The 21,397-nt window shown below is 45.4% G+C and overlaps 2 protein-coding genes across 6 annotated transcripts in view; one reads left to right on the forward strand and one right to left on the reverse strand.

Annotated features, from left to right (window-relative positions):
- Positions 1–7,737, reverse strand: part of PIAS2 (protein inhibitor of activated STAT 2) — a 29,653-nt gene extending 21,916 nt beyond the window's left edge. For all 5 annotated transcript variants that reach the window (XM_062018345.1, XM_062018343.1, XM_062018344.1 and 2 more), the window contains exon 1: positions 7,651–7,737. In XM_062018345.1, the coding sequence (XP_061874329.1) occupies positions 7,651–7,674 (24 nt within the window). In that variant the 5' untranslated portion in view covers positions 7,675–7,737. The remainder of the gene's footprint in view (positions 1–7,650) is intronic.
- A 7,201-nt stretch (positions 7,738–14,938) lies between these two features.
- The window catches only part of KATNAL2 (katanin catalytic subunit A1 like 2), a 33,201-nt gene continuing 26,742 nt past the window's right edge, over positions 14,939–21,397 (forward strand). The window contains exon 1 of the mRNA XM_062018529.1: positions 14,939–15,029. Within this exon, the coding sequence (XP_061874513.1) occupies positions 14,979–15,029 (51 nt within the window). The 5' untranslated portion in view covers positions 14,939–14,978. The remainder of the gene's footprint in view (positions 15,030–21,397) is intronic.

Below are 21,397 nucleotides of genomic sequence, written 5' to 3' on the forward strand. Positions count from 1 at the left end.
CAGCTGTGCTAGAACCATGCAGTTCTGCAGCCAAACAAAGGACTGTGTGCCTCAATGCCTGCTCCCTATTATCTTCTTAATGTTCACAATATTGTTTCTACAGTAAGATAGATCAGGAAATTGAGCAAGACTAAAGGTGAGTTTAGAATCACAGACTCATTAAGGTTGGAGTAGCCCTTTAAGCTCATGAAGTGCAACCATTCCTCCAGCACTGCCATGGCCACCACTAACACACATCCCTCAGTCCCATAGCTACATGGCTTTGGGGTCCTTGAAGGAACTGGGACTGCACCACAGTCCTGGGCAGCCTAGGACAGGGCTGGACAGCCCTTTGGTGAAGTCATTCCCCATCTCCAACATTAACTTCCCCTGGGGAAACTTCAGGCCATTTCCACTTATACTGTCACTTGTAGCTTGGGAGCAGATACTGACACTCCTCACCCTGGTCAGAGAGTTGTGGAGAGCAAGAAGGCTCCTCAGCCTCATACAGGCTGAATACTCCCAGAGCCCTCAGCTGTTTCCTTTGTGCTCCAGTCCCTTCTCCAGCTCCTCTGCCTGGCTCTGACCATGCTGCAGACCCTCTGTGTCCCTCTGGCAGTGAAGGGCCCAGCACACGGGTACAATCACTGCCCTGGGACTGCTGACACAATATTGCTGGCAAGCCAGGATGCCCTTGGCCTTCTTGCCCACCTTGGCATGCTGCTGGCTCATTTCAGCCACTATCAACCAACTTCCCCCCTGCCGCCAGGCCCTTTCCCTCCAGCAGCTTTCCAGCCCCTCTGCCTCAGCCTGGAGCAGAGCCTGGGTACTACAACAGCTTTACAGTCATGCCACATAAAAGAGAAATTACACTGAAAGATAACAGTGATATTCAAGAAATTACTGAGAAGTTCATGTTGCATGCTCTGTAGACAGTTGCATCAGCTTGATAGCAACATCAGCTCCTTTATTTCAGTTGCAGGCAGTAAGTATGACTCTGGATTCCATAATCAGAATGCAAATGAATAAAATAATCCTTTACATTGAGATTAAGGAAAGAGCAAGTATTGCAAAACACCATCTATTACCCTGCCTGCTGCCTTCTGTGCATTCCTGCAAGTTAATCAAGGTGAAATGTGCCGTCAATCACGCCTTGAAACAGATCACATTTTCTGCAGAAATTTCAAACGAGCATTTTGTTACAAGATGGATTTCATTTTACTAGAAAACACAGGCTGGCTTCAATACTGCAGTCAGCAAGATTTTAAATTGACACCTCCATTAAAAATGCTTAGGAGTAGAGAAAAAAAAACCACACACAAACTTTTTTTTTTCCATCAACACAAGAATGTTTTTAGAAGAAGTCTCAGAAGAGTGAATGTTACTGGAAGCGATTAAACAATGGCTTTTGCAACATTTATCCCCTAAAGCTGATTCTGTGTTCCTTTTAAGGCAACAACCACCAGGCACAGGAGAAGACAGCTAGTCTGAGCTACACATTTTATTAGTGCATTTACAGATACATCAAAATGGACACTCACTACAATCAACAAGACTCTTAACAGAGGCATAACAGATGCTTAGGAGCATGGATAATCATGGTGCAAGGCAGGTATTACTGCCAACAAACAATATCAAGTTATTTTCTCTTGGGGTTCCAGCCATACTGCAGCCTAGCTATTAACATGCTTTTCACATCACTGAATTAAGATTAGACATTTGAGTTGTCACGTAAATGCCATCAATTTTCTCTTAAGAGAAGATATTTACAGCTGCACAGCCCAATAAAAAGCTTTTTTAACACAGGAGACTAAAGCCATTTTATTTTTAGTGTTCCTCCATGAACATGCTGAGTAGTTTGACTCAGTTTGAAGGAAATCAGACCAGGTAATTGAAGTACTTTTACATTCAAGAAATTCAAGTACTTTTGTATTTCATAAACACTTTTTTTCCCCCTGAAATTCACACTTGAGGGTCACAGGAAGTTTCCCCAGGATTGTTTCTTATTGTTAAAACTATAGCGACCATGACTCATAAGCAGAAGTACTGTTCTGAAGCATTAGGCTATAGGTATATCTGGAATGGTATTCATCTCACAGGAATGATGACGTTAAGGAGGCCAGGAAATGCTGACAACTCTGCTGAAGTTAAGTGTTGGCATGTTTCAGAACAAAATAAGGGATCAAATACCTCTCAAGAGGTCCATGTTCCTCCACATTCTCCTTACCAAAGCTACCTTCAACAGCCATTGTACTTATACATGTGTAGCAAAGGTAATCAAAAATGCCTGTTCAGTCCTTAACATACATCTACAATAAAGAGCAATGACTGTGCTTCCAGGGCAACTGCTCAAGTAGTGAGCCCCACACTCAGAACTGCAAAAGTGATACATGTAAATTTGAAAGTTCAAATACATCTGAACCTGAAAGTTTTGCTTCAGTCCCACTGGCTTCCAGACATTTTCTGAAATGTATGAAGGATAGAGAGAAAAGGGGTGCACCAAGGACCAGCCTCACAAACCCTCAGCTCCTGAATTTAAGCCCTTTTTCTGGATATTCATAGCACAGAAGCACACTACTAAGAATTTCTGCAATCAATTTGGATACATGCCAACTGGTAGTGGGCTAGAAATATGCAACACTAGTAAGAAAGAATTCACGCCAGTGATGGTTGAAAACCTCTATGTTGACACTAAACTCAAATATAAATATGTTCTAGAAACTGATGTAACTCTAGATTTAAAAAAAAAAAAAAAGCCCTGCAAATCCTGGGGAAGAGTCAAGTTACTAGCTAATTCTGTTTAAGTAGGGCAGCACAGTAAGAACAGCTCTGAAGACCACCACAGTTGGTTCATATAGCACAATCAGAAGCTTCCTCGGTATTGTGGAGCTTCTTTGTCCTAACTCTAGCCTGGCTCCTAATTTAGGCAAAGTTGCACTCAATGTAACAACAAAAATCCTAAATCAAATCCTTGCTTTCACTTCACAGAAAAATTCTTAAAAGAAAGCTTGACTCATTTCAACGCAGCATCATTTAAGCACCATAAACTACATTAATCTTCTTCCTCTCATCCATCACTGTATCTCGACCTAATCATTAATTGTTACTGTTTCTAAAGCCAAGATCCTCTTAAGGTACCACAGTGAGCCTTACTGGTCTGAAAAAGCAACTATTGCAGCTAGGAAGAACAGGGGAATTATATTCAGATACAAGATCAGTATATTGTCATAGGTTATTAACAGTATTTTATCAGAGGTTATCTTATTTATGTTGCACTTAACACTGAGTTTTTGAAGATTACTACACCACCAACTTCTCAGTATCTGTTCTATCCATTAGTTTATGTTTAGTCCAGAACAACACCCAGAATTTTACTTTTACAAACCCCTAAAGTGGTCAGCATATAAAATACAAAATCATTAACCCAGCTACAATGAAAGAGTACAATGCAGTGACTGGCAAAGAGCTCTCTTGTTTTCTTCTTGCCTAACAATTTAGCACTGTTTCATCTGGTAAGCAGGTGAAACACGATCCACTCAGACTGGAACATTGAAGCAAGGAGAGTGGAAAGACACCAAGTCTTACATGAACAAGGGATCTAACACATATAGGAATGAAACTTCAATCCTGTGCTTTAATACAGTACCTGAACCACACTGCTGTTCACATTCAGATTGTATGACTTCTCTATTGGGTGTGAAAAAGTAAAAATTAAAAGCATGACTGACTTTCAGCATTTATAAACCGTGATTATCCAGTAAATTTTGTGTAATCTTTCCTTCCACATAGGACATATGAACCCACTTCCATCTCTTCTCACTAAAATGAGGTGTGTTTTTTCCACCCCACAACAGCCAGGAAACTGGTCACTAGCGTCACAACTTCTGGCACTAGCATATTTCTTTGCCTATAGACATTTTTTCCCCTCTCAATAATGATGAAACAACAGGCTACTTCAAAATCTGACTAAATACAAACCATGTGACTGAAGCCATTATCTTTGAAACTGGGGATATGCAATGTTTCAAGCATTGCATGCACTCTGCGCTATTTGTTTCCAAATTAAGAGTCAAGATGCCAGCAGAAACTTATAAAGCCCAAGAGATGTTGTCTAAGTAAGAATACATCATCAGCCCTCTTATCTGCAGTATTTTGCTGGGATGCAAACCATAGCTTGAAGCCAAATCTCAGCAAGTTCAGAATTTGTCAGGAGCTGGAATTGTCTTTGCACAGATGGTGCTCAGAAGGAGACGTAGTTCCCCACTCCTGGGCCAATTCTCTTCAAAAATGTGTTCACATATCATCTCTGGCCCCCACACCAGACTGCTGACTTCTGTTCCACATCCATCTATGCCTGTGTAATCCTTTTGACATTCACTGTGAGTGAGCAAGGATTATGGGTAAAGGTATGTCATGGTTTGGCCCAGCTACCAAAGAAGCACCACAACAGTCTCTCACTTGGTGCCCCCCATTCATCCCCACCCTCATGAGGACGGCAGAGGCCCCAGCAAAACGGGATTCTTCCCCACAGTTGCAGCTTCTGTAGATACAGGGTCCTTCCCACAGGACAGCACTTCTTTAGGCTATAATGTTAATGAGCTTCTTTGGTGTGGGTTCTTCCTCACAGTTACAGCTTCTGTGAATATGGGGTCCCTCACACGGGACACAGCCTCCTCCAGCCATAGTCACTGCCTGTGGCATGGGGCCTTTAATGAAGGGAGTTACTGCCCCTAATGCGGGGTCTTTAACAAAATGAGTGATTATGCAGGTTCTTTAACGAAACGCAAACAAATCTCAGCTTCACCAGTCCTCGCCACAGGATGCAGGGGAGTCTCTGCTCCAGCACATCTCCTCCTCTCTTCCCTCGCTGACCTTGAAGTCTGCATGGTTGTTTTCTATCTCTCTTCCCACTCCTTGCACCTCCACCAGCCAGAAAAAGAAGAAGGGACAGAAGAAGGAAGAAAGAGGAAGAACTCTCCTCTTCTGTCTTCTTAAAAAGTGATCATGAAGGTGTCTAATTGGTTCAGCCCCAGTAGCGGGTCTTGCTCAGAGTTAGGGAGAGACTCAAGAAGCTTCTGACAGAAGCCATCTTTACAGCCCCTTCCCCCTTACCAGAAACAGCTTCATGTCAAACCGTGGCAAGGTATAAAGCCACATTCGAAAACACATTTATGAAGAGCAGGTCTGGAAACTATGTCTCAAAATACAAGAGATATGCTCACTCCATCTTCTTAGCAACTTCCTAACCCTCCAGAAACACTAGCCTACAGAATTCAAAAAACATTACTGATTTAATTCAGTTTTAATCTGAAGTCTGAAAGAGTAAGCCTTATACCAGATATTTTCACCAGTATCTTTAAAAGTAACAACTGTGGTTACAGCTACTTCCAGATCCTTTAACAAAACTCAAGATTTCCAAAAGCCATGATGTAATAGCAGGTTCCTTTGAGTATCTTTGGTTTTTTTTCAACACAGCTTCTCAGTAATAACCATTTACTCACAGCTCCCTAAAAATCTCTGTTCATCCTGAAGATTCAGAGGATATAAGGGATGAACTAGCACATATTAAAGTGATCCTTTGCCCTGAGGAGAGAAAAATGCTGCCCCCTGCATGTTTTCCCTCAAAAACAGGATTTAAGAGAGAACTCTGACCTCCTGCCCTTAGTCAGTCCTTAACAATTTACTGAAACAAATTCACCTCTCCAAATTGCTCTAGAGCAGGTAGAGTTGACATTCTACAGGAAATTGCAATAAAAAAGTGAGCAGCAAACAATACTGCCATAAAAACACCATGTATGTTAATCTATAAAGCAGTAGTTTAAGATCATTCCTAAAGGTCAATTCATCACATCAGGGGTAATGTGTGTCTCCTTTTCTCCTCTTTTGCCCAAAGCAGGAAAATTGATTTGTCTGGAAAAAAAAAACCTTAAAGCTGCAAGTCAAGTGCCTGACATTTGAGTAGATACATTCAAACATAGACTTAAAAACAAACAAAAAAGGCAGTACAGGCCTTGAAAACATGAGGCAATCTATTACAGCATCTTTAAAAAGCAGTATCTAGAACTTTCCCAAACAGATTGTCAATTCTTTTCAGGCACATATTGAACATTTAGACAAGCTCCAGGCTACCAGATTAATTTCACAGGCACTCCAGTTTACAAATAAGATTAATGAGAACATCAAAGGACATCTTCAGGTAAGTATCTTTTTAAACTATGGATACCTTGGGTTTTTTTTTTTTTGAGTGATGAAAGGGCAATTCTATAATTGACCTGAAATCCAGGTTCCTTTTCCCTCCATACTTTGAGTTACTTTTGGCAAGCAACTGTGGTGTATATATAATTTCAAAGTATTTATGTAGCCAATTCCCAGACAAAGTATTTTAATACTTATGCATATCTAGATTTTGTGTGAAAATGTGTAAACACAAGTTAAAAACTCTCAACAGTTAACATTAAAGGAAAAAAAAAAATAAGTGAACCCTTCTTAAATCCAAGACTGAGATAGAGCACTGCTGTCCTCAAATAAAGAAATCTGGTTCTTTCCATGAGACTTTTATAACTGAGCTCCTCAGCTACACTACAGCCACATCAACCCAAGCAGTGTTAGTTCTGGAAGAAGCCTTCACATAGGAAATTCTCTGGCGACTGCAGGATATTTCCTACTGTTGATCAGGCTACAGTCAGTTCAGCCATCAGATCTTGCTCTACACCAAAGTCTAACTCACACTGGTTAATTTAACTGTTGTTCTGCTGTAGGAAGGCCTAGGGTTGGGGAGGGGGGATAAGGGTGTTCAGTGGGTACACAGCATTCCCTCGGCAGCACTTCTGCAGGTGTGGAGGCTGCAGAAGGGCAACGTTCCCCCTCCAAACAAAGATACTCACAGATTGTTTAAGAAATGAAAGATAAAACAGAAAGGATGTGGCCAGCTCTTTGTGTACACACCTTAAAGTATGAAATGCCACCCACACACACACGGAAAAGAAAACCTCTTACAGAAAGTCCCGAAGTGCAACATAGAAGACATCCAACTGCAGAAAAAAACAGGTCTGAAAAGAAACGGTGGATTTCACGTTTCACGGGGACAGTTTTCCCGGACAGAAAGCGGTTAAGGGGTTCTCAAAAACGCGGTCGTTGTTCATCACTCTCCCTCCCGCCGGCGGCGCTGGGCCCTCCCCGGGCGCGGGGCCCCGCCAGGCGCCATGCGAGCCTCCAGCACCGAGCCGGGCCCGGATCAGCCGCACTCACGCAACAGCCCGAGCAGCTCTTAAAATGCCGAGGGGGAAGGGGAAAAAGGTGATGAGGGGAACCCCACCGACAGCACAGCCCCCACGGCGGAGATGGCCAAGCAGGCTCGCCGGGCTGCCCCCCGCCCCGGGGAAGTGACAGGGAGGGTTTTCCTCGGGCAGCGCCAACGGCGCAGCCGGCTCCCGCCGCCCCTCGCCCGTGTCTCCGCTCGGCCCCGCTTCATCCCCCGGGGAAGGTGCGGGCGGCCGATGGGCCTCGGTGGTTTCCGGACGGCCGCCTCGGCGAGAGGTGGTGGCGGCTTCCCGCTCCCTCCCCCGGGCATGCACCGAGGGATGCGGCGGGGCTCCTCGTGAGGAAAGGCGAGACATGTCTCACCGCCGGAACAGCCGAGCGACATTTTGGCCCTTATCTCCCCCTCCTCACCCGCAGCTCCTCGAAATCCGCCATTTTCTACCCGCTGCTGCTGCTGCTGCCGCCGCCGTCGCCGGGCCCCGCCGCCACCATCGTGCACCCTGCGCGCGCCCCGGCACGTGACGGGGGCGGGCGGCGGGAGTGAGCGGCGCCCGCCCGCAAGGCCCTGCCTGAGGGGAGCCGGCCGGGGGCACCGTCCGCCTTCCCCGCACGCTCATACACACACAGACACACACTCCCACACCCGCGGGGTCCCCAACAGGCCCAGCGCCCCGGGCCCGCAGGGGTTCCGGCGGGAAAGGCGGGCGCTGCCGCGATGTTACAGTGTCCCCCCCGCCCCCAAGAGCCGCCCTCAGAGCTACCCCCCCAAGGGACAATCTCCGTGCTTAAACAAAATTACTACATTCGAGGCAGAGAAAAAAGTAATAGCAACAAATAGTCTAGCGATTGAACTGCATTATATGCAAAGGTTCGGCTTGGGGTGTGATGTTACAGCTTTTAGCCGTCTAATCAAGCACATTCTCGTAATTCGTGCAACAATGACGATGATGTGACACGTTTCACTAACGAAAATTAAGCAAAAACGTCACCGGCAGTAAGCTTCAAAACTGAATAATGGGTTTCCTGCTGAAAGGGAAATGTTGAGACATTTACAGAAAAATAAACATCGAGGTGCAACTGAGAATATTATTTCCAAAAGCAGCCAGAGATCATTATCTAGTCACAATAATTACCTAGTCACAATATTCAGTTTCATTGGCAACTGCGCTGTTAAACCAAACAACCCATCGCAATTAAAAAAAAGGCAGTGAAGACTGAGCCAATAGGCAAGCTGCCAAACCAGCCCAAAAGAGAAGAGAGACATTGGGAAAATAAAAGGTCCAAAAACCTAAATTTATTTACCCATATTAACCAAAAAGCAGTAGGTTTTGCATGAGTGGTGGATTAAGAGGGGTAGCTGCAACCATGAGACTTCCCAGTACACTTTAAAGTACAACATAACAGGAGCTTCTTCGTGGGCCAAGAGATTAGCCATGTTGGCAGCAGGCTCTGCCAGGATTGAGGCAGATAATTCTGGGACCAAATAGCTGGTATTTTATAGCCAATATTGAAGCCGACTGAAGACTTTGGCTGTGATCACTTGATATCCCTACAAGATCTGAACAAAGATGAATTAAATTTACCAGGACTCGGTGTTAGGTCCTACACCTGGGTCACGACAAACTCGGGCAATGCTACAGTGTGCCCAGCTGGCCACAGGCATCCTGGCCTGTATCAGAAATAGCGTGGCCAGCAGGCCCAGGGCAGTGATTGTCCCCAGTGCTGGGCCCTGGTGAGGCTGCAGCTCGAGGGTGCACTGCACTGTGTTCAGTGTTGGGCCCCTCACTCACTGCCACAGGGACGCTGAGGGGCTGCAGCGTGGCCAGAGCTGGGCACAGAGCTAGGGAAGGGGCTGACACACAAGGATGGTGAGGAGGGGTGAGGGCCCTGGAGGTATTCAGCTTGGAAAAGAGGAGGCTGGAAGCAGGCTTTGCACCTTCAGCAGCTCCCTGACAGGAGGTTGTGGCCAGGGGGAGTTGATCTCTGCTCCCAAGCTACAGAGCAACAAGAAACAGCACCGTGGCAGGTTTAGATTGGAGACAGGAAACAATTTCTTCCCCAAAGGGTTGTCCAGCCCTGTCCCAGGCGGCCCAGAGCGGTGGTGGAGTCCCCATTCTAGGAGAATGGTTGGACTCAATGAGCTTAAAGGGCTTTTCCAACAGGAGTGATTCTATTAATTCAATAATTTACATTCTTAGTGGTAATTTTGCAATAGTTTTTTGAGGCAGGCTTTCCTTTTTATTTACTCTCTGCTAGTCCAAGATAAACTCTTAGTTCAGCTTAAGTTTTTAACCCTAACCAGAGCTAGCTGGTTCTGTGCTTGGTCTTGTAAAAGCCATTTCCTTCAACGTTTAAATGTAAGGACTTCATTAACTTCAACTCTGTTTTGTTAGTCAAGCTCAGGAATTCAAAGCCCAGTAAAGCATGCTATCTGCCACATTACTGCACAGGTTCAACCTCGAAGTCCAGCAAATGTTTCTTTTTTTCCCTGTAGTACAATACCAGGCTAAAGGGGGAAGATGCAGGTTACGATTTCTCAGATTATTAAAGCAGACACAAGCACAGGCCACACCAAAGCAGCCTCTCTTTCTTCTTTCAGCACACCCTCACATATTTCTTACTTAATATACACCAGGAAAGACATCAGTGTTCTATCTCACATCAGAGCTGGGCATTTCTTTTTCTTATGCACTCTCACACCACGTCTTTCAACCTTCCCATTCATCTCAGTCCAAATACCTGCTGGGATAAGAGCAAACAGATTAGAGGCTTTTTTCTCCCAGCTTTTCCTTACAGCCTTTCTCCTGCTTATTGTTGGGGCCATAACCTTAACCTTATATAAATAAGCACTCCATACTGATAGTACTAGTCAAGGTTTCTGTAGGTCCTCACTAACTATAATTAGTCTCCCCTTCTGCTCTAGCTCTTCAAATTCCTACTCTTCACGCACAGGTCAGCTCCAGGCTTACACTCACCAGGTACCAGGCTATCTTTCAACTTACAAAAGCTTCAACTTTTCCAACGTTTCTCTTTTCACCAAACATTTAAGAAACCTACCTCAGTTGTCAGACATTCTGTTTTCTGAAACTTTTGCTTCAACTTCCAGCTCTGCTTCCAACACCTCTTCCTTCTTCTCTTCTTTCTCCTATGACCACCCTCTGCCACAGTTGCCAAAGCATTCCCCACACTCTGCTCTTGAGCCTTTTCTGGTTTTACATTAGAAGTTTGAAAACGTGGCCTAGCACTAGCCATCAGAGGAGCCGCTAACCTACTCCTCTACAAAGCAGCCACTTCAAACTTCCAACAGTAAATCAGCTGCTCAGGTTTTTTTATAATTTCACATATCTCCCCGCCCCCTGCCCCTCCCCCAGGCTCTAATTAGGGCAAGAAGGGAGCCTATAGGTGCTAAGCATCCTGCCCACTACATTGAGTTAAGCTTTTGGGCAGGGGAATAAAACACATATGGGCTTCCCTCTGTGGCCAGCAGGCCCAAGGCAGCGATTGTCCCCCTGTGCTGGGCGCTGCTGAGGCTGTAGCTCGAGGGCTGTGTTCAGTGTTGGGCCCCTCAATGCCAGAGGGACACTGAGGGGCTGGAGCATGGCCAGAGCTGGGGAAGGGGCTGTGTCATTGGCTTGCGAGGAGCCCCGTTGTCTTAGTACCACGGTCCAGTAAAGAGTTGTCAGGTTTCCCCTGGCTCTGAGGTTTGGACCCACCTCTGGCCTAGATGGGCCAATTTGGTGCCTGTGCCAGCACTATTCAGGGACAGGAATTTTAAGTGTGTGGGATGGAAGCGACCATGCGGACCCCACAGTCTAAGGAGGAAGGAAGGAGGAGCACTGGACCAGAGACCCCTCTGCAGCTTGTAAAGAGAACGCAGCTGTGCCCCTGCAACCTATGGAGGGCAATGGCAGGACTGAGAGCCACCAGCAGCTCCGTGTGAGTGCACCCTGACAGTGTGAGGAGACGGCCATGGCACAGGCTATGCTGGAGAGCCTGCACGCCACAGAGCAGCCCCACAGGAGAGGCAGGGAGGAGCTGCAGCCTTTGGGATGAATGGACATTGGAGAGGCCCGTGCAGGGCTGCTGTGTGTGTGAGGTACCCTGCAGAGGAGCAGGGAGGATCGGCGCAAAGCCCGCCTGCCTTGAGGAGAGACAAATGGCAGAAGCCATCAGGAATAGACTGACTGAAACCACCACTCCCTACCCCCCTGAGCCATTCAGCAGGGGAGAAGAAAAAGACACTGGGATCGTGGCTCTGAGCCCAGGAAGAGAGGCAGGGGTGAGATGAAGGTGATCTTAAAGGGCTGGTTATGCTCTTCATCATCATACCACTCTGTGTTGTTTTCTGTCTGTTAGGTTTCGGGGTTTTATGGTTATATTTTGGTTGTTGGTGGATTAAGTTATTTTCTGTTTTCTTCCCCAAGTTAAGTAGCTTGGTCTGTTTTATCTGGGACCATTAAGCCCTGAAGTCTGCAGTACTTAAGACTAATAGTGGTATTTTGTCCCTGAATGGGCCTAAACCATGACATTCTGGAGCACAGATCTGATGAGGGGTGGCTGAGGGCCCTAGGTGTGTTCAGCCTGGAGAAGAAGAGGCTGAGGGGAGACCTTGTTCTCTGCAACTCCCTGCTTGTGACTAGGGAAAGGTTGGTCTCTGTTCCCAAGCTACAAGGGACAGGACAAGAGGAAATAGCCTCAAGTTGCACCAGGGCAGGTTTAGACTGGATATGGGGAACAATTTTTTCCCCAAGGGCTGTCCAGCCCTGTCCCAGGCTGCCCAGGGCAGTGATGCAGTCCCCATCCCTGGAGGGATCCCAAAGCCCTGTAACTCTGGGGCTGAGACATGGATTAGTGGTGGCTGAGACAGCGCTAGGGGGAATGGTTGGACTCAAGGAGCCTAAAGGGCTTTTCCAACCTCAACCATTCTGTGATTCTCAAGTCATCTTTCTAGGACTACATCCAGTACATCCATACAAGCACTGACTTTTCCCACAGCTGTTTGCTCTACTGAAACAGGGGACACCTAAATAAACTCTCCAGGCCTCCCACAAACACACTGCATATAGTTAAAAACCAAACCCATAGCCTACGGGTGCTCCCAGCATTGCAGCAATGACACTAATCAGTATTATATCTCAATATGAATTAGAAACAGTGTTAAAACCTAGGCAATCTGAGATGACTGGGTTGAAAAGTAGAGGGTTTTTTGTGTGTGCTGTGTTTAAAGGGATAAACTTTATTAAAACAGGTAGGGGTTTATTCATTGTCTTTCCTATCCCATAGCCATTTATTTTTTAATGCAACACTAGAGAAAGTGGATGCTAAAAATACAGTGGGGTGGTGCCTGCACCCATCTCCTGTTAGGTTCTGGAACTGTTAAAGCACAGAGACTCACAGGCTGCCCCATAACTGCTCTGCTGCCCATAAATATATGGTCTCTGGTTCCAAGAGGTTCTGAATTGGACATTTACTCTATTGGAAAAGAACCCATACATGTGGGTTCTTCATGTCTACACTTTCTGTGCAGCTAATTGACAAAACAGAGCTTCAATGGGCAACAATCTTTCTCTCTGTTATGTCAAGACATACAGTGGAGTATTAACTAAAGTGATGTCAGACTCAGTAAATCTGTTTTATGTATAGACGAAATGTAAATCACAGATCAGATTTTTCTGCTTTATTTTCATATTCTAATCAGTTTTGATGATGAAATACGTGTTAATTAGTTTTGCTTGCCTATACCAGGGTGATACACCTACAGTTTGGTTAAAGCACAGCAGGGAAATGTTTAGTTTGCTATACAGTTGTTTACTTGACCATTATTATGTGTATCAAGTGATGTCTATTGAATGTAAGGCCTGGATAATGAGTGCCTTGGCAAGGTTTCTTTGTTGGCTGTTCAGCTGTTTGGGGACACCTTGATCCTGCCAAGCAGCATTGTTCAGATTTAACCCCTGCAGATTTAATCACCTGAACTTTTGCGGGGATTCCCCAGTCCTCAACACAGCCTCCCTGACTGTGGGCATGCATTTGTCTTCAAGGACAGTTTTAAAGATTCGTGCACAAACATATGGTGAAAATAACACTGAAGTTTGTGTTCTAAGGATTGAAGACTTGGCCTCTTTATCCATTAAAACAGTAGCAAATCACATATGATGATACCACTGCCCCTTTAAGAGACATGGTAGAAAACTCTCTCCAGTGAAACAAAGCCAAGAACTCAGGCTGTTCTCTCATCAGGAATATGATCTTGGAAACCTAATTGGAATGGCTTGGATCTTACCTTCAATTACAGGAACTTCTCTTTCAGAGCCATAAACCAGAAGTACCCAGTGATGGAAAATGAATGCATTACCTACTCTACTACCACATTAAGGCCATAAACTTAAAAGTGTAGTAAATATAAAGTAAATAAAGTGTAGTAGGAGACAACCTAAGTTGGATGCAGGAACATTAAGCTGATCTACTTCAGAAACTTCATGTTTTGTGGCACAAATTTAATAAAAAATGTATGCATTAAATTATATGCTGAATAGGATGAATGTCAGTGTAATTAACTGAGCACTTAACATACCCTAATGTCCTATTTTTGCTTAGAAGATCCTTGAGGTAAAGACCTACTGAAAGAAGAGAGTTTTAAGAGGTGTGTGTGCAGTGGAAGACACCTAGCAAAGGTAGCTTGAAGGAACAGAAGACTTGGCTTACACCACTTTGGGAAAGTGCAAGAAGAGGGCTGGAGAGATATTCCTGAGTGGTAACACAGTTGCACCAAAAGGATAAAGCCTTTTTCTAGAGAACATGGTTTTGAGGATGAGATGCTAAGGAAGCATAGCATGACAGTGAAAAATCTCACAGTTGGCCTGGTGTAAACGAGTAGCTGCTGGTCTCCATCAGGCAGGACATGGGGAGAGGCTGTGCCTGCAACTGCCTGACTTGAAGCATTCACATACCAGAGGACAGGGTGTTTCCAGAGGATTTTCTTTCACCACTCTGTCCTGCTTTGTGTCCCATCACGGCTGTCACTAAGCAAGCCTTCTGCATGCCTTGATTTCCACTGCATCTCTCTTCAGGGGTTTTTCCTTTCACATCTCCAGCTGGGCTGAAGCCAAACAGCCTCCCACAGGTACAGCTCACAGTAATTCATACCCTGAACCCCGAAGGCTGCAGCCATCGGGCCGCCGAGTTCCACAGCGGCTTTTGGGTGCTCTGTGGCCCTCTCACAGCCCTCAGGACCAGCACACAGGCCGTCTCCATTTCAAGGCCCACTGGCGCCCTCGATGCGAAAGGCAGACCAATGTGCTGCTTGTGGGGCGCACCTGGGCTGCCCGGGTGAGCTGGGTGTCTGTAACAGGCGGCTGGGCTGCCGTGGCTCGGTTCGGTCCGCCTGCAGCCCCTGAGCCCAACGCCGCCATCACTCTCATCACAGCCCGACGGCGACCCCAACGCGCGCCAGGTGAGCCTAGCGCCGATTGGCCAGCAGCACTGCTAGCCCCGCCTTTCCTCCCTACGTTGATTGGCTCAGTCTTTAAACTGCCACTCCTCTGCTCCGCTCGTGATTGGGCAGTCTTCCGGTCAATCACTCTCCGTGCGGCTTCTCGGTTGGCTGCGTGAGGGAGAAGGGGCGGGTCTCAGCCTGACGGCGCCCGGCGGCCTCCACCGGGCGGTGGATCGGGCTCTGCCGGCCGCTCGCTGTGAGTTTCCCCGCGGGCTGCAGCCGCCTACGGCCGGGGACCGCCGCGATGGAGCTCTGCTGCCAGACGCTGAGATCCACCTACCGGGCGAGGGAGGCGGTGAGAACCGGGCGGCCGCGCGTCCTCGTTACTATGGAAACGGGGAGCGGTTCTGCGCAGGCGTGTGGCGCGGCGCAGGCGCGCGGCGCGGGGCCGGGGTCGGTGGTTGTGGGTGCGCACGGCCGGGCTGGAGCCGGCTTGGGGCTGCAGCTGCGGTGGTGGTCCTGGCTCTCCTCAAGACTGGGAGCTTCTCACGGCCTCCTCGCTTCTCGTTTCCCTTCCTTTGGCGAGGGGGAAGGGCTGTTGCTTGCACCCGCTCCTCAGGGCAGGCGGCACCCGCTTGTTCCCCGCAGCCCCCGTCAGTTGCCCTGTTGTGCCAGGAGAGAGGACAAGTCGGTTTTCCATCCTCCTTCAGCTCGTTGTACGATGGCTCGGGGCTGTACTGTCCCTCCTTGCCTCCAGCGCGCGAGAGTGAGTCCAGCTCCAGTAAGCCCAGAAGCAACGGGAGTTCGCTGAATTTAACCTGTTCTTTTGCCTCCATCTACTGGCCAAATTCGCAGAATCGCGTAACCACTGAGATTGGAAAAGCCCTTTAAGCTCAACTGTTCCCCCAGCACTGCCACGGCCAGCACTTAACCCGTGTCCCTCAGCCCCACAGCTATACTTTGGGCTTTGGAATCCACCACTGCTCTGGACAGTCTTTTGGGGAAGAAATCGTTCCTCATCTCCAATCTAAACCTCTCCTGGGGCAACTTGAGGCCATTTCTTCTTGTCCTGTCTCTTGTAGCTTGAGAGCAGAGACTGACCCTCTCCTGGCCACAACTTCCTATCAGGGAGTTACAGAGACCAAGAAGGTCTCCCCAGAGCCGAGGGTGGTTTTGACTAGTGAATGCAGAACTATTTGTGGGCATATGATGTCTAGCTCAAGCACTCGTCTCCCTAAGCTGTACCCCTGCATTTGCATTGGTTTACTTTGTAAGATGACTTCTCTATAGCCTTTTGGCTGAGAAGATCAAAGTTTATAGTTTGAGTTTGGAGTAGAAGGAAGTGTCCATGTCCCACAAGAGGGACAGAGGTTTGGAGGGTACTTTTTTAATGCCAGTGACTAAGGAACAACCTGAAGCTGCCAAGAGGATTTTTGATTCTTACTCTAAGGCTCTTGACTTCTGTGGAGAGAACCTAGGTAGTTAATTTCTCTTTTCTGAACTGCACTATTCCTAAGGTTAGGCTGCTACATCTTCAATTTACATCTCTAAATAATTACTGGAATTCCTAGTTCCCCAGTCCTGCCCTGACCTTTGTTGCATTTTCCCATTGTTCTGTTCTATAGAATCGAAATTATTATTTCCTAGCAACTGAGGCAAAAAGTGTGAAAAAAAGATCTATATAAACATAAATTATTACACACATTAAAATTCTATGGCTGTTCACACCTACCCAGTGTAGCCTTGCTGTCAAAGAAGTATGGGTTGTGAGGCATTTCACTGGCTTTAATTGTTAACCATTCCCTATGTTTGTTCTGTAAATCACACTTGGAAAGCAGTATTGTCATAACTGAAAATTCAAGTCAGCAAATGGAAGAGTTAATGCTTATTCATCAACATGTAAATTCAGCATCCTTGTTTTGTATTATTTAATAACTCACCATACTTTGGATCCATTCATTTTTATGTATTCATAACAGAAATAACTTCTAATTAGTGAAGTCTTGGCAGTGTAAAACCTGGCCTCAGTGATGTTCCTGTTAAAAAAGGGAAGGTAACAATGGTCTCTGAGTGCTTCTTAGCATCAGAGCATCAATTAATGAGACAGTCTGTAGCTCCTGCATGGAGAAATCAGGAGGTTCTGTTTCCAGTGCACTGAACTCAAATTGCCTTTTAGATTTGAAATGCAACACCTCTAGGATGCATCCTGTTGTTACTACTAGGACAGCCATGAAGACGTTATGTATGTCTTCAGTTATGAAAGTGATTTGTAATCTTTCTTGAGAAACTTGGCCAACTGTATTGCTTGTGTCATGCTTGTAGAATTTGGAAGAGAAATGAGAGCAAAGCAGCACCTTTTCTTTGTGCTGGGAAATTCTATCCTGTGGCAGCCAAGTTATATGTTGTTTAAAACTCACCATTTCCCTTCTCCATTTGTGTTTCTCAAAAAATGCTGTCAGCAAGACAAACAATAATTGAACATCAGCCTTCTAAAAAGCCTGGCAAGGCTAGAAATATAATATACAAAGGGCTAGGAGAGAGGGAAAGCTGAGAGGATACAGAGCTGTGATGGGAGAAGGAAAACTGGGAGTGTCCACTGTGCCCCAGCTACTCTCTCTGTCCTGGTACATGGTGCCAGCTTGGCCTTGAGGAAGCCCACACTTGGCAGCCATCACAGGATCCCAAAGGGAGAAGAGGGAAGGGATACTAAACTGCAGGTGTGTAAGATATAGATGGTAAGAGCTTTCCCTGTATGGTTACAGAGCTGACTACTTTAATGGGAAGAAGCTGGAACACAAAATGTTCCATTTAAACATAAGGAAAAACTCTTTCACTGTGAGGTGAGGGAGCCCTGGCCCAGGCTGCCCAGGGAGGGTGTGGAGGCTCCTTCCTTGGAGGGCTTCAAGACCCACCTGGACGCATTCTTGTGTGACCTGGTCTAGGTGGGAGCTGCTTTGGCAGGAGGGCTGGACTAGATGATCTCTAAAGGTCCCTTCAACTCCTACTGTTCTATGATTCTATGATTTTTCTTGGCCCACTCCTGATCACAGATCCCCCTGAACTCATCTTGCTGACTGCCTCAGTTAGTTGTACTAGGGCACAGTATTACAGCAGTTATTATTTCCATGCTTCCCAAAACCTGACTTGCTCTGTAACTTTTTTCTGCATTCTCTCAAATGTATTCATGCAGAAGTATAAGCTCAAATGATAATGTAACTTCATAGGTATAAATTAATCTTTTAGTAGGTCCATTAGTTTGATGAAGTTACACAAGAGACCAGGTTGATTTATAATATAAATGCATTTTAGTGAAAGGTATAGAGATGCCTAAAAGAGCAGTTGCATTTAAAGATGCGTGACTCTAACAGAGTTTAATTAGGAACATCTCCAAAGAAAGGAATACATACCACTCTTTTGTGAAGCTAGAAGTAAACAAAGTACACTTCAAGTGTTGGCGCTAATTAGTTAACTGCTCAAATATTTAGTTTTTAAAACAAGATCTCGCCTAAGTGCTTTAAGCTTTTATTAATTGCCTGGACCCCAAAATCCTCTATAGTAATTGAAAATTTAATTACACTCATTTTTTTGTTGTTTTAGGAATGGAAGCTTATTAAACTTTAAACACTTAAACATCTATTGAAATACCAGTGTCTATAAACAACATGTAATTCTAAATACTAATTAAACAGGAAGGCTGAATCACTATAAAGCTAAACTGAATCTTAAGTAACTTTGCACTCGTAACTACTCCTATTTTTTTTCATGCCGTATAAAATTTACCATTTCCTCTCTAAAGACAGCAGAAGTCCTGGGCAGTGTTAGTAGCTGTCTATACTGTGGCAGGCATGTTGTTTTGTGGACATAATTTCAGTTGGAGAAGAAGATGGAGTTCAGGAAAGGGGAGCAGCATGGGCAGGGAGCTGCTGAAGAGAACAGCTAAAGCTGCTGGTGGCACTGACATATGCAGAGGTTCCTCCGCCTCTTGGTAAAGGCTACATGGTGGATTAAGACTGGGGAAAGTCAGGGAGATTTGGCTTTGTAGGGTCATTCAGGAGAACAATTGTCTGTGCACCACTGACTCGGAAGATTTATGGTTTAATAACAGGTCCTTAATTTTTGCTTCATAGATTCTTCACAGAACTGGGGTCAGACATTTTGATATCTCTGTGCTGTTTTTCACATACAATCTAATGCAAGTCCACGTCAGTTGATCAACTGATTAACAGCTTAGTTGCTTTTCCTTGGACAGCTGTCTGACTTCTCAAATTAACTATTGCTGCTTGTGTTCGTATGAACACGAGGTAAAGGCAGAATGAACCTTTCAGTCCAAGCTCTCTTCTGATCTTTAGATGAGGTTGGTTTTTTATGTAGGGGTTTGCTTTTGTTTCTGCTTGGTCAACACAAGAAGAACATTCCTATATTAATGCTGAAGTGGGTTACTCATGCAGAGAAACTATGTGCAAAGCAAGTCTCTACCTGGAGTGTTTGAGATGCTGCCCATCACTGCATCACTATTCAAACTAGAACTTAAAATACCTTTAGGGATAGCAGAAGTAACCTAGTGGGATGAACAGCAGCAGAAGACACACCAGAAGACAAATTATTTTCAAGGAAACTTCCAAGCATGGATTGTGAGCCCTGTCAGTTCATGAGGCAGATACAGTTTCTCTCTCACCAGAGCATATACTTGAGTAAATACATATTTGAATAAAGACTCAAACATGAAGCACTTGATGTGTTTGTCTTCTATGACAACCAGTGTGTTTTCAGCCCGTGTTTAAATATTTAGAGGTAGCTGTGATCTTGCCTTTTGATATGTGGAAAAACACAACATTTTTCTCAGCATAAAAGCAGGAACAGTAGCATTTAAAAAACCATACAGGTGGGACTCTCAGCAAATACTGACTACAACGTCCTTCTTGCTCCTCCAAACCTCTTTCAGAAGATTCAGGTCATCCAGGAGAAATGGTGAAAGGTCCATCATTCAGAATTTCTTTTCCAGTCACCAGCACCTCAGAACAATAAGGAGAAGATCCTTTCATTCCAGACTGTCTAGGGTTTTCTCTTCACTATGACAGTTCTCAGAACTGGTTAATTTCTTATTGCAGGACCTTTCAGGAACCAATCTACTTCATTCAAGAGTTAGAGATCTACCAAGCATTTACACAGCATTCTTTGTCTCTCAAATGCTTTAGAAAAATCACCTTTGTACCATCAAACAAAGGAAAACAGTTTTGTAGCTTCCTTATAGACTCAGAGTGACTGCATAACTTTATAAAGAGAGTATCAACAGGAATAAAGTCTAGAAGTGAGGTATGAGGTATGTAGTTTAATTCGTCCTTTTAGAAAACCAGAATGGGATTCTTTGGGTGTTTTTTTACCGCTATGTTATATGCAAATACACTTTCACCGTGCTCGAAAAGTCCAGAGCAAAACCCAGCCCTTCCCTAGCTATGTCACTAGATGGCCCCACGTCTGAAGCAAAACATCCCAGAAAATATTTGCTCAACCCGGAGACCTTTTGCTTCTGCTACCCGCTGCTTTTTACAGGTTGGCAAACACACGGGGAGTTATTCGTTTTAAATTAGCTCGATCTGTTGTTTTATCTGAACTACGTTAATTAGCATCAGAATGACTATGTACTACACACGGCTGGGTACAGTGCAGAGGGAGCAGATAGGTCTCATCAGACAAAAAAAAGGACAGGCCGAGGAGGGAAGTTGGTTTTGCAGGACATTGCATCACCCCAAAGCACCTTTGCTTGTAGGAATAAATGATTCTGCAGTATCCACAGTTTAACTGTAGTGATGCTCTGCTCCAAGAAACAAGGAAGGGCAGGAGAACTGTCTTTCTGTGTGGATATTGCTTTTATGCATCTGGTAGCATTTAAAAGCCTTGGTCAGTGGTAATTCTTTGGCTTGTTTGTGTGCCAGGTCCTGGCAGAGAGAAGCAGGAGTTGTTGCTACAGACGCTGGGCCTGTATCCGTTATGAAGAGGACAAAGATTTGTGGGTTTGTCACCTGCAGGTCCCTAACACTTGGGCTAAGCTTTTTCTTGGAGACGGATGCAGGAACTGTTTGAGGTAGAAGAGAAGGAAACTGCGTGTGGAAATGGGAGTCTGTGCATTATTGTGATCAGGAATATGTATATATGTGCTATGTAAGCAACAGAAACTACTGTTCTTTCCTCATCCACTAAAAAAGTGCCATTCCTTCATACTCACCCTGGGTCCTCGCAAATAATTGCAGAATGATAGAATATCTCCAGTTAGTAGGGACCCATAAGCATCATTGAGTCCAATTCACAGTGCTAAATGTCAGCCCCCTAAAAGAGAGGAAGTAATTTCTTTGCCTAAAGGTGGCTTCGGCTATACTTGCTTTACCTGGGGCCCCAACTTCAAATCCCAATGAGGCAGACCAAAGTTGGTTTGTGGATTTCTAGAGCTTTCCTTAAAGCAGCTTCTGTTATGACCCTAAAATCTCAGTGTTTCTCTGCAGATACTCAACATACATGGCATATTTCATCAGAGCGAGGCTTCGTTCCAGTATCTTACAAGATTTCCACTTCAGTTGCCCCTTTAGGTCTCGGCATTGCACTTCATGCATCCTCAGATGTAGGTTCACTGAATGATGGCAAAGATGTTTTATGCTGTCTTGTTTTTATCGCTGAATTGTTTGTGAGTGGCTGTGGGTTCTCCAGTCTGTGTGAAGAAATCCATAGAAT

The sequence above is a fragment of the Colius striatus genome, chromosome Z (genome assembly GCF_028858725.1).
Source record: "Colius striatus isolate bColStr4 chromosome Z, bColStr4.1.hap1, whole genome shotgun sequence".
In the NCBI taxonomy this organism is placed as follows: domain Eukaryota; kingdom Metazoa; phylum Chordata; class Aves; order Coliiformes; family Coliidae; genus Colius; species Colius striatus.